Here is a 17699-nt window from a genome sequence, read left to right as displayed (position 1 = left end):
CATTTTTCTTTCTGAGAATGGCTTTCGACCCGACGTGAAGAACCTAATGGAATAATGCGTTCTAAATTAAACATCTACCGGTCACCACCACCAACGACGAAGACCAGCAGGACAGATAGACCGCATGAGTAACATAATCAGGAAAAAATATTCACTGGTACAAAATATATTCGCTAGTGCAAATTCAACTTTGCACTGAATGTGCATATAATAATATGTCGCTGATAGATTTCGATAGGTAAAATTTTGGCATATTGTCATATTCTATAATTGTTGTCATCAGAATCTTCATTGTTGATCTAACCTCATCATAATCCATAGGTGCTAAAAGGTAACTGTCTGCCCAAAGTCGTCTAAAATAGTTTTCATAGCAATAGATTTAACCCTTTGCACTCGAGAGATGATTCTTGGTCATTAATTGATTTGATGGGGTAACTTGAGAGTGACTCTCGATCACCATTCGGTATGATGTAATAATTCGACCGGTAACGATATTTATTTAGGTTTTGTTTGGGCAATATCGCTTCACGAGTGTATTCAACAATACATGCGTATAAAACAACTGTCAAGCTTTAATTTTAAATATGTTTTTAAATTTAATGTTTTATACGCGTTTAGTTCCAATTCGACAGGTAGCAATAAGAATATTATTTTCAAAGTTATGGAGTCCAATAAAATGGAATACGATGGAGGAATCAGTTTAAGTGAAGATTACTTCGATTTTTCGTTGATGAAGAATGAAATTCGTCTATGCACATAGACGATAGAAAGGAGTGATGAAGATAGCCATGAAGTAAGAGGTATAAGAAGGTGAAAAATCAGGGTAATGGATAATGATTGGGAAAGCGACAGTTATTCCGCAGAAGAGGCAGGAAATTCAGAAACGTGCATAGAATCCAACGAAATACGAAAAGAATATTGTTTCTATGCGACGAAAGAGCCACAGAACCGAAAGTATTTTCGGACATAAATGAGCCATTGGATTTCTGTGAAATCATTTTAAGTTAGTTATAAGAAATTCACAAATATGCGAAAAATCGTCTGAGTTACTGGTTCGCCTGGGCGAAAAGGCCTCTAATACAAACGGTTAATAATAGCAGAATGAACGATTGTAGTATTAGCGACAGCTTCAATAATTGTAGAGTCAACAGTAGTTCAGTAGATTCAATAGTAGTGGTGTCAATAAAGATAAAAGTTCATCTACTGCTATAGTCTGAAAATTTGTTCTACATATCTTACAACAATTATAACTATGAATAATCAACTATGATGCCAACATACTTAAGAGATTGTCTCAATAATAACAATATTACAACCGCAACTATTATAACTTTCAGAGGCTTAAGCACTCAAAATATTTTGGCGACACCATATACATTTACGTTCCATTTTCCCTATTCCTTCTCTCTCAGTCTTGGTTTAACTGCACGATACCATACATTCCATCGTAAAACCAGCAAGGAAAAATTTTTGTCGTGTCTCTGGGTACCTTTTTGTGATGCCACTTTTCTTTGATGGCCTGAGCAAGTGCTTATTTTGCTTAATGGTTAATCCAGCTCTCATGGCGATTGAAGAATTTGTCTAAGCATGAGACTCATTTTGCCCATGACTGCAAAATTTGATGCAATTTTTCGGTTTCAGAATGGCAAATCATCCGCTAATTAGTTTCGATCAGATTTTAAGTCATTTTCACCTCTTTGCAGTTCTCAGGGAACATCTTGGTGGACACGGATTAAAGAATCACCAAACAGGCGTAACATAGTGGCTTCGCCTTAATCGATTAAAACCAACTAACAATCCTGATTTGAATCTCCTCCTCCAGGTAAAGAGATTTTAGAATTACCAAATAGGTATGACAAGGTGGTTTTGTATCGATTAAAATAAAAAAAATTAAAAAAAAATCCTGATTGGAATACTTTCTTTCAGGTTAACGGGTTTTGGAATCACCAAATAGGTATGACAGGGTGGTTCTCTGGGTACCTTTTTGTGATACCACTTTTCTTTGATGGCCTGAGCAAGTGCTTATTTTGCTTAATGGTTCATCCAGCTCTGATGGCGATTGAAGATTTTGTCTAAGCATGAGACTCATTTTGCCCATGACTGCAAAATTTGATGCAATTTTTCGGTTTCAGAATGGCAAATCATCCGCTAATTAGTTTCGATCAGATTCATTTTCACCTCTTTGCAGTTCTCAGGGAACAACATGGTGGACACGGATTAAAGAATCACCAAACAGGCGTAACATAGTGGCTTCGCCTTAATCGATTAAAACCAACTAACAATCCTGATTTGAATCTCCTCCTCCAGGTAAAGAGATTTTAGAATTACCAAATAGGTATGACAAGGTGGTTTTGTATCGATTAAAATAAAAAAAATTAAAAAAAAAAAAAAAAAAAAAACAATCCTGATTGGAATACTCTCTTTCAGGTTAACGGGTTTTGGAATCACCAAATAGGTATGACAGGGTGGTTTTGTATTCATTAAAATCAACTAACAATTTTAATTTGATTTCCTGCCTACAGGTAAGCAGTTTTTGGAACCAACAACAGGATGGCTTTGACTTGATGATTGAAAACCTACTTGATTTCTCCTTTCCAGGTTAACGAATTTGGAATCACTAAATGGGTGTAACAGACTGCATCCATTAAAAATAAATTAATAATCTTCATTTGATTCCCCCTCTACGTTAACGGATTTTGGAATCACCAAACAAGTGTGATAGCTTGCCTTCGCCTTGATCAATTAAAATTAGCTAACAATCCTAATTTTATTTCCTTTCTTCAGGTTAAAATTATAAGGTCTTAAACGTCCGTTAAAAAGATAGTTTAAAACATTCGCAGGATAAACTTGGGATTTAAAAAAATTCAAAAATCTTACCTTCAGAGCGAGAAGGTAACACAGATGGTGGTTGAATACTCTCAGAGCATACTCCACTTACGATCTGCTGGATTAAAGCTGGACATAACTCCAAAAAGTCGTGTTTAGTGAGAGACGTGTTTTCTTGATGTCCAAACTTCAGGATTAAATCTTCGGCACTTAGACACTATAACCAGAAAAAGTAAGTTACAAGAAGTTAAATTCAAAAAAGTATGCATCCTATATTTCAAAGACGTTGCTCATCATTTAGAAAAAAGAGAAGGCGTTGAAAAATTAATAAAAAATTTTCTGATTCATGGAAAGGATAATTTAAAAATTGGAAATGATCGTAATAAATAAAAAAACTAAGACGAAGACGTAATAAACAAAGAAAAAGAAGTAATAAACAAAGAAATAAGTGAAACTTTCCCACCTTGGTAGCAAGACTTGCAAAGTGATGAGGTGTGCCGCTTAATGGCAAGTCAATGTTCTTGTTATTCCCATCATTTTGAAGCAAATACACTTTCTTCACTTCGTCTAGTGAAGCTTCATTAGGAGAATTAACACCAGATTTCTCTTCTTGATGTGAAAAATCGCTCCTGAGCGATGATGCTGGGTTGTGAAAATCTTCAGTATTTCTCAACTCTTTGGACGTCAGTGACCGGTTTGCAGATCTTTGGGCTCTTCTTATACTTTTATTTTGCTCTTCTTCTAGATTTGGTGTACCAGCTGAAGTTCCATTCGGCAGAATTCGTGGATCTATCGTTACAGAAATAATGTCTTCTGAATTCTCTATACTTTTCAAATCCACAGCTTTAGCATATACAGTAGGACTACCTTTTGGAGCTTGAAGTGTTGCACTACTGTTACCGTCCGTTGAAGGAATCGTAGAATCTTCGTATTGCGATGGAATCTTAGAAGATGTAGCCTCACTTGATTGTGTTGCTTTATTCTCTGTGTCGTAATGGTTTTTATTTTTTTCCGCAATATCATGATCATTTTGATCACGATCATAATTTAAGGAGTGATCGTGATCGCCGTGATAGTGCTTGTGATCGTATGGAGCATCATGCATATGTGCGGAGTGATCATGATTATGATTATGGAAGTGAGGAGTGTATCCACCGATATGCTCACACTCATGGTGATGGGATGCGTCGTGAGTGCCATCGTGTTGGTGGGAATGGTGGTGATCGTGATCGTCATCATGTCGGTGACCAACGTTCTGAAGGTCTTCCATCATTCTTTTCAGACCTAAAAAGTATTTAAAAAAATTTAAAGCAGAATATTCTTTCAAAATTTCACAAGATTTATAAATTTGAATGCCTTTTATAAGAACTATTTTATAAATTAGTTAGTTGATTTTGGAAATATTATGTACAGAAAAAATGTCATGAACAAATATCCTGTTAGAATTTCTTCATGATGTGAAACTTCACTATAATTTGAAAAGCCATCTTTCGAAACTAAAAATATAATTGAAATTAAATAAAAATTTCTGAAGCAAATCTGTTCTAAATTCCCGGTAGTAAACATAATACACCTTAATGACCTTAATGAACAACGTAATTCCTCGCGTATCTTTCCTTTTCTTACTAACTTTATCGTCCAAAAACTGAGAAGGAAAACTTATACGAATCATTTAATTTCCGAAGAACGCGGTTACAGTAAAGAAAGTAACAAATGAAAATTAGTCATGGATAAATTCGAAGTAACTATCACAATATTATTTTTTAAAAAGAAACCTACAATCCAATAAGAATAAATAATAATATTAACATTACAATATCTAATAAGATATCTTTACTTCTGTTTCTCTGAAATTTGAATCTCACCCGTTCTTATGGTTGCCTTTGCTATTCTTTAAGCTCAAATCATCCATAAATAATAAGAGTGAATGGAAAGCTGACTGAGAAAATCGAAGACTAAATGACAATTGCTTCACAGTGATGAGCCGGTTCTTGTATTAGGCTAGCACAAAGTTCAATAGTGAGAAGGGAAATTTCGTCGTGACCTTCGCAGGTAGTTTGCGAGGATCTGTTTTTGTAAATAAGACGAAAACAATCACTTCGTGGACAGAAGATTTAAAAAAATATTATTTTTATTATTCATTATTTTTATTTTTCTATTTAAAAATTTAAGGGAGCTGATTCTCTGAACGCACCGAGGAAGGGGAAAATGATGCAAATATTTCTAAAATTTTCAGAACCTGGTGCTAAACGCTAGGGGGAGAATACACGAAGAAACACGCTATGTTCTTACAACTGAATATTTAAAGCATCAAAATGTGGCTTTTTTAAATATAAAAATGAGACAAAAATTCTGAAAATTTTATACACATTATAAAAAATAAAATACAAAAAGTTTGATTTCCGTACGAGCGTGTTTCATTTTCGATGAATTTTCTGCCTTCCTTAAAAATTTATACCACCAAAAAAATTGTTGCTTTTAATAATTGAACGGTTTCGTGCAACAGTCTAATAGAATTTGCACTGAGAAAACAAAAATTTAATTTTTGAGAGCATTTTGAGAAATCTCCAAAGCAAAAATTCTACAAAGGCTGAAATTTGTTTCCGAACATATTTTTTAAAGATATTTACATAGATCTTGTACTAAATATTTAAACATAAGACTTCACATTTTTTCTGATATATATTTTTCCCTCTAATTTAAACCTTCTTGTTGAAAAATAATATCATCACCATAATACTTGTAATAAAATAATTTGTTCAGAAACTCTTAATCAATAACTCACATAATAATAACATCTCCAAGGCGAAAATTCTATCATTAAAAAGGTACCAATTAAAAGAAATGACACTTACTTATTTTCCCGTCAATCGGAAACTGTCGGCAAGCAGCGCAGTTTAGCGCCAGTTATGGATGAGAGTGATGTAACATTACGCTCATGCACCTGCGCTTTAGTTTGATGCTACCGCGATTGATATTTGATAAGCCTCGTTTTGTTTTGTTACGAGCAAGGATATAAATTAAAAGTTAAACTAAACTCAGTGGCGCAACAGCCTCAGTGGGCCACGGCCTGCGGTGCCCTTTTACTGCTTTCTTGACCTTGGGCCCCGGAGTGCATCAGCATATGCTCTGGACAAGTAGTCAGCTTGTCGCAGGATCCCCGGTGTTTGGTTCCCAAGCGAACTTGGTACTCATTTTATCGAACCACATAAGAAATGAAAGGCTGAGTCCAAGCCCGAGGATGAAACCCCGGACCTGTGGTGCTAGGCGGTCATAAATTAAAAGTTACTGATGTATTTTTCTTGCATTTTGGAAAAAAATAAATGATGAAAATTTGGGACCTGCCTTCTACAGAACAATAAACAGTGAATTATTTTCAAGTCATAGGATACTACCATTAAAAAAAAAGTATGGATGGTACTTATCTGTTTCGCTGGCGCAAATCTTGCCAAGCACACTTCATTGGCGACAACATACAGTATACACATAAAAAATGTTAACAAATGTTAGTTCTAAGAAATTTTTATTTTGAAGGCTTAAACATTTTAATATCGTTTAAAATTTTGTAAAAATACAATAAACAAAGACAATAAATTTGTAAAAAGACATTAATTTAAGAATGTACTATGCTTTCATGGTTCATCATCCTGATTCATCGGTTCATAACACGTGACCCCAATTGATCTCATCTCTCGTAAACTATGCTACAAAAATCTAATTCTGTCAGTTATTATCTACATTAATTTCAAGTTAAATCTTAATTTGGAATACAAGTGTAAATGCAAGAATTATTTCAATTCGTACGAATAGCTTACTCAGAAATTACGTAAAACCGCAGTGCTTTACTTCGCTAGTGCATTCTTATTAGAATTGATGAATTTAACCCTTGACTTTGCCTTTTCTATATTTTCGCCTTCGGGTGAGCGGTGTGATTGCATCCTAATTGACTTAATTACCACGAATGGGATTAGGGCATAAAATTGAACTATTTGCTAAAAATTTTATGTAATTGTATTCCAGTATTGAAAGTATTCAGTACAATCAATCCGATTAGAAATGGCTGCAATTTTGTTTTGAAAATGAGGTGCACAAGGTTACCAGCGAGGATATTCCGCTTGGCATCAGTTGTACCATTATTGGCGACTTTATCGCCTGCACCGGCAAAACGGAAAAGTACCGTGTGGATTAATGATCAGTTAAATATCGCCGACAAAACAGTAATAAATTGAGACCCATACAAAATAGCTGAAATCGACAAAAGCCTTTTTACGAAGCGCAAAAACAAAGCGGGTTGAATATTCATTGTTTATTAAATAAAGAGGAATCAGTTTCTTTAGAATTCTGGGAAAACGATTGGTGAAACATTGGTGGGATCTTCGCTAGCTTTCATCGCATCAGCCAACGTTTCCTGGTCGTCGGAATAGTACGTAAGTACCAAAGAAATAACCGAAAACGAACTAATTTGCAAACAATAAAAAGAAATGCAGTATGGGTTCTCACTAAGCATTCATAAAAGACTTGATAAATTCTGAAATAGCGTGCAAGGGATTTTTTGCAATGCATATTTTAAACGAATCATTAACAATACGTTTTGATTATGACGGTATCTTTAAAAACTTAAAGCTTGTGATGCAAAGAAATAAAGAATTTATCAGCTGGGAATAAGAGGTTGGCGACCTTTGACGAAATACTTATTTGGCGACAGTTGTAAAGATGCTAATCACTGAAATATAGTAAGCTGCTTCAATGCTAAAAGAGAAAATTTGTCGCCAACAATATCCAAAAACATGGACAATAGCCAAAGCCAATCTCGTACTCCGAACTGAAAGGTGAACCAAAAAACACGTATTATGAGCATATTTACCATCTAGATTCATGTAAGTGGAACATGTGTCGCCATAATGGTGAAAAATATCGTCCAAGAAGTCTGTTACCGATTCTCCAACATCAATACAATAACCTAAAATAGAAAAATAGATACATCTTCCAGTCATCATTGTTTCATAAACTTTATACTTATGAAATCGTAATACAGAATACATTATAAGGTATTGTTTTGAACCAACAATGTGTATTTTTAAAAAAGTAAAATATTTGGTACACTTGTCGGTTTTATTGGTAGCAGAAGCGCCAAGGAAAAGAAGTCGCCACATTTAGGCGCCATACATCCCCTAAAAAAGCGCCCTTAAATAATAAAATTTTAAAAACAAATAAAATTAAAAAAAGTAATAAAAATATTAAAAAAAATTTGAAAGGGTTCAGATTTTAACGAGCGTCCAAAAGAGCTCTTATAAAGTTTAATATCAGTAGGGATAATCGACAGAAATGGCCCAGGTGAAACAGCGAAACATTTTATAGAATATATATATATATATACTATATAGAATACTTTATAGAATAGATGAATATGCATTTAAACTAACATGAGAATTTTCTAAATCTTCTGTATATTTAAAAATGAAAAAATATTGTTACGAAATGTACAGGCGCCGTAAGATAGCTTTTCCGCAGGTTTAGGGTTGCCATAAAATAGCAAAGAAAGGCAGGGTTGCCACATTTGGCGACAAAATTGGCGATATGCCATGGACGAATGCAGAACCTTCTGGAACGAATTCTTACCGTTTTCACCCAGAATGTTCTCGAACACAAGCCGAAAGCTATATAAACCCTACTGGCTCGCAGTCAGAGTGTGCCTCGTCTAGAGAGCGATATAGTGTGTCTCGAGTTAGTCAGTCCGAGGAGTCGATCGAGTTGACAGCCGGGCAGCGAGTACCGAGTGGGTCGTCGAGTGCACCGAAGGAGTCTCTTAGTGTATTGCGGTTAGTGCATCGTCGAGAGAGCGTGTTGAGCTCCAGGAACGACTGAACTGAAGAGTCGGGAGCTGTGCTCTGTGTGTCGTCGAGTTCATCGCGAGTTGTAGCGTGGAGAGTCTCGAGAGTACGTGGAGTTCCGAGAACGACCGAGTAGAGTCGGGAGCTGTACTCTGGTGCTTTGCAGTGAAGCTATTTTGACCATGATAGCCTGATAACTTGAAGGCTGTGTCGCTGATTGTTCCAGCGTGTTTAAAGTAGTCCTTCGAAGAGTGTAAAATATGATTTTGGAGCTGTCCTGATTAATATTGGCTAAATAAAGTGTGTTTCGATATTCCATCAAGTGCTGTCGTCGTTATTCACTCCAAATTCACACGAACCCCGTACGAACGTGAAGGAAATAACGTAACAACTGGTGTAACAAGAAAAAAATGCAACGATATGTAGTACATTTCTATAAAAATTTGAATGTTTTTAATTGGACATATCATGAATTTCATGTATTCTAATGTAAATCAATCAGATTAATAAGTAAGAAAATAATAAAATAATATAGTTAGTGCTGTATCGCTACTGTACTATTGCTTTTAAATATTAATTTTGTTAATTAATACCAGACAGATTCAGTATTATGCCTTTCCGAATAGTAGGAGATTCGAATGAAAAGTGAAAGAACGCAAAATCGTGTTTCGAGAGTTTAACAGCCCTTCTGAGCTAAACAAAAAAGAGATTTCTTATGAATGAAAAAAGAAACATTTCACAAGTCTTATTACTTGATTTCTATTATGTTTTTAGATCTGGTATATCATTATGCGATAAATGCCGTCAAATATGATAAACAATCGTTGGTATTTTGTAAAACCGACAAAAACTAAATATTTTTCAGACGAGTCCATTTCAAATTAAAAAAAAAAAAAAAACTTTTAAAACATACCTTGGAATATTTTCCCCATTAATAAAGTGAATATTCTCCGTAATCTTTGCTCAGGGTGGTTGCCATCTTTAGGAACATCTTTTAAAATGTCCTCGGCTGTGAAACACTGCAATAGAAGAAAAAAAAAAATAAAGTAATCTGACGCAGCCAAAACAGACATTGTTTTAACAAATTAAAATCAACTGAAATACTTCAAAAGCTCTGTCTCTTCTTCTTCTCCTTTTTTATTTATTTATTTATTTATTTATTTAAATCTTTTATATTTTAATACGTTGTTTCCAGAAAATTCGCTGTTTATAAATAGGCTAAAAATACAGTCTTTATGAATGCACATCACCTGCAAGCTCATAAGAACATGCACATATAGTATTTTATTTCACTGTACAGTTGGCAGTTTTAGAGTTAATAATATTTATTAACAGTTTGTAAGTGCATCTATTCCTTCCGTATAATAATTTATGAACCAGAATAATCCGAAAAATTACCTAACCCTACGCTCTTGAATCACACTTTGAAAATCATGCTGGAATAGATTTAACTGCTGAGCAGTACATTAACAAAGGAATGATTCGGTTTATCTTAACATGACAAAGTACACGAGGAATCGCTACCTACCTAAGCGAAGGAGTGCCTTCATGGATGATTTTCCGTGGGAAACTGGCCAGTATCGACGTTACACATGGGAAGAAATATGGTTGGTTTGGTTTGGTTTGGTTTATTTGAATATGGCAAAGCTTTCGAAAGCTATCTGCCTAAGGTAAGGAAATGCCTAGGTGGAGGACTTTCTAAGGGAAACTGGCTCATATACACTTTACACATGGGGAAAAATCATGAAAATGGCCATGCAGCCAGCCGATTCGCCGGGGTTCGAAACACGGAACGAACTAGAAAAAAAGTACGAATGCCGTGCAGCCAGCTCGTTTGTGAAGTTTTAAGGGCGGGTCGAACTACCAGTGTTCAGCGACTGCACCCCTTAATCACTAATCAGCCTTGATAAAAGAATGAAACAGCATATACGTAGATTAAGGTATTGGGAATTACAAACTCTCAATGCAAGGGTATAGATAGAAAATAATTTCCTGAGGCCTCCATGTATAAAAATCTCTCACGTAAATTCAATTGCTAAATATAATTTTATGTACTTCATTAAAATTTTGTTCATTTCTTGCTCGAAAAGTATAATTGCGATGTTTTCGGCAGTAGCCATGTTTATGGTCTTTTATCATATGATGCACGGCATGAAATATACCATTAAGTTAGACAGCTGCAGCTGTTAATTGAATTTATAATACCCCTGTTCCTCATCTTCAAAAATGTTCCGTTCTTTCAAAGGAAAGTTAAAAAGAAAAGTAAAGGAAAGTTATAATTAAAACTCATGTTCATTCTTATTTCTTCAGATAAGCAGCTAAAACTTTTTAAGGACAATTTCCATACTTGCCATGAATTTTGCTCAGGATCTGATAATGAAACGTCATGGAACTAGTTCTGCTTTGAATGCTAATCACAGCAGTACTTTTTCCATTGAGCTAGGAACAGCTGCAGGTAGACATCATGCTGATTTCAAAAAAGCCGAGATAAATGTTTTAGGAAGCTGCTATCCTATACATATGTTTTTATCGATGTGTAATTCTACATATGAATTTTGCACAGCTTCATGTTACAGTAGACACGTCTTAATGTGACCTTGGTCAATGTTATCGTTCGAATATTGTTATCGAATTGCCGAAGTCTCGCCCGTTTCTATACGAAAACATGGAAAACAAATCGTTTACTGGGATCAACAAGTCGGTTAATATGATTAAAATATTATAGAACAAATTTCTTAAATTGAAGTAAAATCGTGAAATAAGTTTAAAATACATAATAAAAATTGCTAAGTTACACAGAAATGTTGTCAAGTGAGGAATTAAGTCGCTAAACATCATAATTTCAATTTTACTCAATTTCCCTTTAGGCCTATTTAAATTTAGGCCCAAAGAAAAAAAAATCTTAGTGTGAGGAAGATTTTAAATAACTCTATAGATTTTGAGGCGACCAAACACAGCTCCCTCTTCTTCAGGAGCAAAAAATGTCAGTTGATTTTTTTTTTTTTGGCCTAGAAAATGTTCCTGAAATCATCTACTTCAAACTCAGGATGTTCAAACCCAGTTTAAAATTTTACATTGGCAAGTTCTCATCCAATGAGGGATGCTTTTCGAATATTAAATCTGCCACAAGAGTTGAAAAAGTAAGAGCAAAGAAATTCCTTTCTCCTGATGGAAAAGGACCTGTATCTGCTAGCCCTCGAAATCGACATAGATTTAATTAAAATCCTTAACACAAGGTTGTTATTTTGTCTAATTTTACGTATATCAGCCAAATGTTCTTTAATGTCGTTATAAACACGGAATTCTATTTTAGACACTATTAGATTTTCAAAACCGAGAAACATAATGGGATCATCATACATACCAACGCTATAAGAAACATATTTATAAATGTGTCTTAGAAACGTGTTTTTTTCAGCAATAGTTTGAACGTGACGATTCCAGACCAAACAGTTTCACTCAGCGATTTGTTGCGCTTGCGCACCAGGGATATTTTACGAAACTAGGAAAAAATATTTCGCCAGCAGGCTCTGTCTCATGCACAGAGAGCTGAGAGATCTTCCCGTTGGCCAACCAGTCAGATTAGCTGAAAGCGAATATTCTTCAGCAGCGCAGATGATTTTTACAACCAGATCCATCTCAGACGCGACAGGTGTAACACGCAACAGCTTCAGGTGCTCCCCAAAGAAAGAAATCACGGCTGCTCAAATCCGGAGAGCATAGGGGCAAGGCAACGGATCCTCCATGCCCAATCCATCGGTGACCAAACAACACACCCAAATGTCTCCCAAAACATCTTCCATAATGTGGAGTCACCCTACCATGTTTTGATCACATGCTGCGTCTCACAGGGTGAATTAAGCCTGTTCCATAACGACGAGATAATATGCTGATATCATAGGTGATGGTAATAAGTAAAGGCCCCACTAAAGCAGTCCAAACCAGACCAAACATTGTAAACAGCGCAAGTGAACAGCATCACACTTAGCGGCGTAAGATGAAAGCGACGAAAGATTCCAAAGCAACGAAGATGAAAGATTGCAAAGCAACATATGAAAGCGACGTTTGCTTTCATATGTTGCTTTGCAATTCTCCATCCTTTTGACGTGCCTTACCTGTCCTTAAAGTTTGTACCAATATTTATGGGACACCTTGTAGACAATAAACCTAAGTTAATTGCTGCCAGTTTGTGATTTTAACTGATAGGATCTTCATGCTGCAACGAATAATAACATTCGGTAAGTCTTGTCATTCAAAAATGCAGAAAGTGAGAAAAAATAAATTATATACGCTTGACAAGAAATTCTTTTCTGCGAGCAGCACAGCTCAGCTATTTCAAATACAGAGGACTAAATACATCAAGAAGAACAGTGTTTCAATTCATAAAAACGCATGACAGTTGATTAGAAGTTGAAACGGTTGAGTTACGTAATTCTTTTCCCTTCATTACTGGTCTTGTTAGCAAATAAGTAAAAAATTTTTCTGTTTGCTTAACCTTGACTACAACGCAATACTTACAAGCTTTCATTCATAATTATGCTCCGCTGTAAATTTGTGAAATAGTCACGCTGGCTTTTAGAAAACAAACACTATTTGTTAAAGATGTGGAATTACAACTCGAAATTTACTTTCTTTTGGTAAACCTAAGTTACATTTAGCATGTCAGACATATGATATTCTTGGTGAATCATATTGGTCATGAAATTTGTCACTTTTCCAAGTCGGTAGGAGTTCTTCTACTTTAGATTGTAACAAAGATAGCAATTTACCCAACTTAACGCGAAAATTTATTTTTAAATGTTACTATTTCCATTCTTCATATCATTTTGCCTACAAATTATTTTAAAGTGAAAAACATTAATGCTATTAAAATTTGTGCGCGTCTGTATCTTTGTTTGAAACATGCCTCTGGAACGGCGGGGAGTTGAATTTCGAGAGAGGTACCTCCGGATTCCAAAAATTCCTGGGGAACAATTTCGATCATTCTCATATTCGTACGACTTTAATCACCCAAGCTATTAATTAAAAACTCTGAAAATGCTAATTTCCGCTGAACTTCATTGCTGTTCAGCGTGCTGCATCGAAGCGCGTACGAGGTGAAATTTTAAAATTGCCATTCGTGTTTTCTAAACAGAGCTAGGAGAAAATTTTTGATGGAATCCCGCGGTCCGTTTATTCCTTCGTCACTTTTTCTCTTTTTTAATAGCGAAGGTTTTAGAAATTTTCTTAAAAACTGTGGATTTAAAAAATGTTTTTCTGTTTTTCATTTAAATATGAAATATCATTACAGATTTCAATTAAAAAAATTTTCAGGTGTAAACATAACTGATTTCATTCATACTAAAATGTTTTATATTTTTTTTCAGGTGTACATAGAACACATAAATTCTGCTTTGGCCGCAACCCGCTCTTCTGGTGGGCTTGCCCCCGATTAAAAATATTGCTAAGAAATGTGTCCAACTACGGTAAGATTGTTCCCCACAAAGCGGGTTGCCATAAAATTGAAAAAAGAGGCAGGGTTGCCAAATTACGCGCGAAATCGCCCATTTGGCGACAAAATTGGAGATATGACAAACATAAAAAAACCTTCTAGAACGAATTCTTACCGGTTTGGTCCAGAATGTTCTCGAAGGCAGACCAAAAGCTATATAAACCCTGCCTGTACGAGTAGCAATCTATCGAGTTGATAGTGAGTGTGGTGTTGAGCTGGTCGAGTGCATCGTGAGAGTGTCTCCTCAGTGTATCGCGAGTTAGTGCATCGCGACAGTGTCTAGACTGTGTATCGTGAGTTGGTGCATCGAGAGTGTGCATTGTTGAGGTTATCATCGAGTGCATCGCGAGTTGTAGCGTGGAGATTCTTCACGTCGATTGCGAGAACGACCGAACCGAGTCGGGAGCTGTACTCTGGTGCTTTGCCGTGAAGCTGTCTTCATCATTATAGCCTGATAGCCTAAAGGCTGTGTTGCTGATTGTTTCAGGATGAGTTTCAGTTTTTCGACTACTGTAAATGTATTTTTGGCGCTGTTCTGAGTAATACTGTCTAATAAATAGTGTTTTTATTCTTTATCAATTGTTGCCGTCAATCACTCCAAATCCGCGAACCCGTAGAAACGTAACAATATAATTTGTCGTTTATATAAAATTTTTAAAATTTAAGTCTCTTTCCGCGTTGAGCACTTATATGTTATTGAAATACTGCACGTGAGCCACATTAACTGATGTTTATTTTGCATTGATTTAAGCATTTCACATGCAATGCACTATTATTAGACAAAAATCTGAAAATATTAAAATCCACATTTAAATAAAGCCATGTTAAAAAAAGAAAACGATCAGGAAAGTAAAAAGGAAAAAAGTAAATATGCGCGAAATTAGTGTTCCGCAGATTACAGCACAGTTTCCGAATTACAATGAGGTTTGATTAAAATCCGTCAGTTATTCATAAAAAAATAGATAAATACCGATAATAAATCAGATCCCAAATTAGTACATACGCTTTATGATTGCTGTGTTTATATGATAGACGTGCACACGACAATTTTTAGTACAGTAACTTTGATAAGAACAATACCATTTCCTTGGACTGTTTTCACAGGTTTTTCAAATACAAACTAAAAGAACCGCATTAAATTTCCAATCACATAAAAGTTTAAAAGAACATCTCATACCATATTTCTTTGAGTAATCTCCCACTTCGCGTATTTTTCGCCCTAGCTTTTGACTGCTATTTTCTGAAAATTTTAAAAATATTCGCGTAATTTTTACTTTCCTCAGTACGTTTAAATAATGAGATCCCCCGATCACAGAGAAGGAAACACGGACTAATATTCTTTATGATTTTAATTGTATAATAACTAATTTAGTTTACGATTTCACTAAGGCGTACTTCATCCATGACTACTTTTCATTTGTTATGTTCTTATTATAACCGCGTCTTTCTGAAATTAAACTATTGGCATAATTTCCCCTTCTTGATTTTTGACGAGAAATTAAGTAAAAAAAAGGGGGGATATGCGAAGAAATAAGGTAAACGTTTTCATTTCTCTCATAACAAATCGTAATCGGTATAAAGATCCGTGATTATTAAATCTGATTTTTTTATATTAATTATTTAGGAATATCATACGATCTGTAATGCCCACCAGCGACCGAGCAGTGAAGTCGCTGAACACTGGTAGTTCGGTCTGAGGTTCGAATCATGCGAACGGGCTGGCTGCATGCGCGTTTTCGTGGCTTTCTCCATGTGCAACGTGTACGAGCCAGTTTCCCTTAGAAAATCTTCCACGAAAGCATCCCTCCCCTTAGGCTGATAGCCCTAGAAGCTTTGTCATAATCACATAAACCAAACCAAATAAAACTATTATTATCTTTATTATTAAATGATGGCGAATCTGCATGTATGTGCATAAGTTATGCATGCATAAATGTAAGTATGCGTGAATGTATTAAGTATGCATGTATGCATGTTCCTGGCGCTGTAAAAAATGTCAGTACCTACATCCACCAAATCTTAAACACAACATTTTAAAATTTATTTTATGTTTTATGCAAATTCGATGAAATTTTGCTTGGCAAATTTAGCGATTTAAAAGCCAATGCGTCGCAACTCGTCAAAGCATAAGATATTTCAGTTTCAAATTTAATCGCAAAACTCAGTAATTCATAAAAAGTGTTGATACTTGGTAAAGTTTATTTTTCTTTTATTTATTACTATTAGTCCAAAGGGGCAATTTGCAAAGAAGGACTATTAATTTTGTTTTGGCATTTTGCCTTGTTTCACTTTTCAAATCACTCACCAAATGCAATCACCCTGTATTACATTTAAAGAAATTAAATAATGAAGATTCTGCATAAATATGTGTATGTTTCTTGCATTGTGATAAAACAACGGTACCTAGAGCCATCAAATTTTGAATAACGTAATCCTCCTGCGAATATTGGCATCTGAAAGCCCAAATTTGAAATTTAGAATTTGTTTTGTTATCGGTTTCATATTTTGTAAAACTTTAACGAATTTTTGATTAACAAACTCACGGATTTCAAAGTGAGCCATGGGAATGTTGTACAGAAAAAAAAATTTATCTCCAGCACGCGAGACTGTGTATCGGAAATTCTAAAGATATGTTCATTTTAAAATTATTTTGCTATTGCTTCAACTAATCGGCGGTGACCAATGCGTCTTATGAAAGGACGGACAGTTGCTACTATGCCTTCTCCGGAATTCGAACCTGGGCCTTTGGGTGCTGCGGTAGGCTTCTTTAACTACTATACTGTTTGGGCGGCACTTGGCAAAGTGTAAGATATCTGTCTTTCAATTTTAATAAACAAAGTGAGCTACTTAAACGTGTTGCCACTTCCGAAAATAAAATATTCTTTATCTTTCGCGCACCGGTGTTTTGCTATTTGGCTAAGCGTAATTATTTAGTTTTTCTTCCAAAATGAATCTGTCTGCTATTAATTAACAAATTAAGCAATTTAAAAGCAATAAACGTAGTTTTTCATCTTATTGTTGCCTGCTTACGGGTTCGTAACAGATTGAACGCACAAGTCTGATGAAAAGTTAACAAAATCTATTCTTATCACAAGAAATAAAACAAAACGCTGAAATTTTTCCTCACAGATATTCGTACAATATCACACAGTAGTTATATTTTAAAATACTAAAACGTTAAATAGAACACAATTCAAAGTGCAGAGAAAACTAATCCGATCTCAAAGCGAATTCGCTACAATCAACAACAAAAACTTAGTAAACAACTGAACTGAGATGTTTTTCCAAGACTTTTATAAGCTTTTTAATCATGTACGAGAACATTCTGGAATTTTCTCGAGGTTTCTGGGAAGCAAGAAGAGTAGAATTACAGTTTCAGCTAACACACAATTGCATTATTTCAGTTTAAATATCAATTACGAGATATCTATTTATTAAATGCGCGTGCTAATGTATTTTTACTTTCTCTTAAAACTCGTCAAGCGCTGCATTACACGGGGAAATAAAACAATTTGAATTACAATTCTACCAAAATAGCTAACTAAATATAA

General features: G+C 35.0%; 1 protein-coding gene and 1 long non-coding RNA gene across 2 annotated transcripts in view; one reads left to right on the top strand and one right to left on the bottom strand.

The window, feature by feature from the left end:
• The window catches only part of LOC118188507 (uncharacterized), a 237452-nt gene that overhangs the window by 90317 nt on the left and 129436 nt on the right, over positions 1–17699 (bottom strand). Inside the window, exons 3-6 of the mRNA XM_085815140.1 lie at positions 9571–9676; positions 7691–7786; positions 3290–4110; positions 2878–3043 (exon numbers count right to left, since the gene is read on the bottom strand). Coding sequence (XP_085671266.1) covers positions 2878–3043; positions 3290–4110; positions 7691–7786; positions 9571–9676 — 1189 coding nt within the window. The remainder of the gene's footprint in view (positions 1–2877; positions 3044–3289; positions 4111–7690; positions 7787–9570; positions 9677–17699) is intronic.
• LOC146997593 (uncharacterized) overlaps positions 1–17699 on the top strand; it is a 131751-nt gene that overhangs the window by 64900 nt on the left and 49152 nt on the right. The gene's annotated exons all lie outside the window — the stretch shown is intronic.

This window comes from Stegodyphus dumicola, chromosome 4, assembly GCF_044657685.1.
Source record: "Stegodyphus dumicola isolate Sdum_Otavi_A_Nest chromosome 4, ASM4465768v1".
NCBI classification, from domain to species: domain Eukaryota; kingdom Metazoa; phylum Arthropoda; class Arachnida; order Araneae; family Eresidae; genus Stegodyphus; species Stegodyphus dumicola.
Note: the sequence above shows the minus strand (reverse complement) of the source record. Positions and strands in the feature narration are given on the sequence as shown.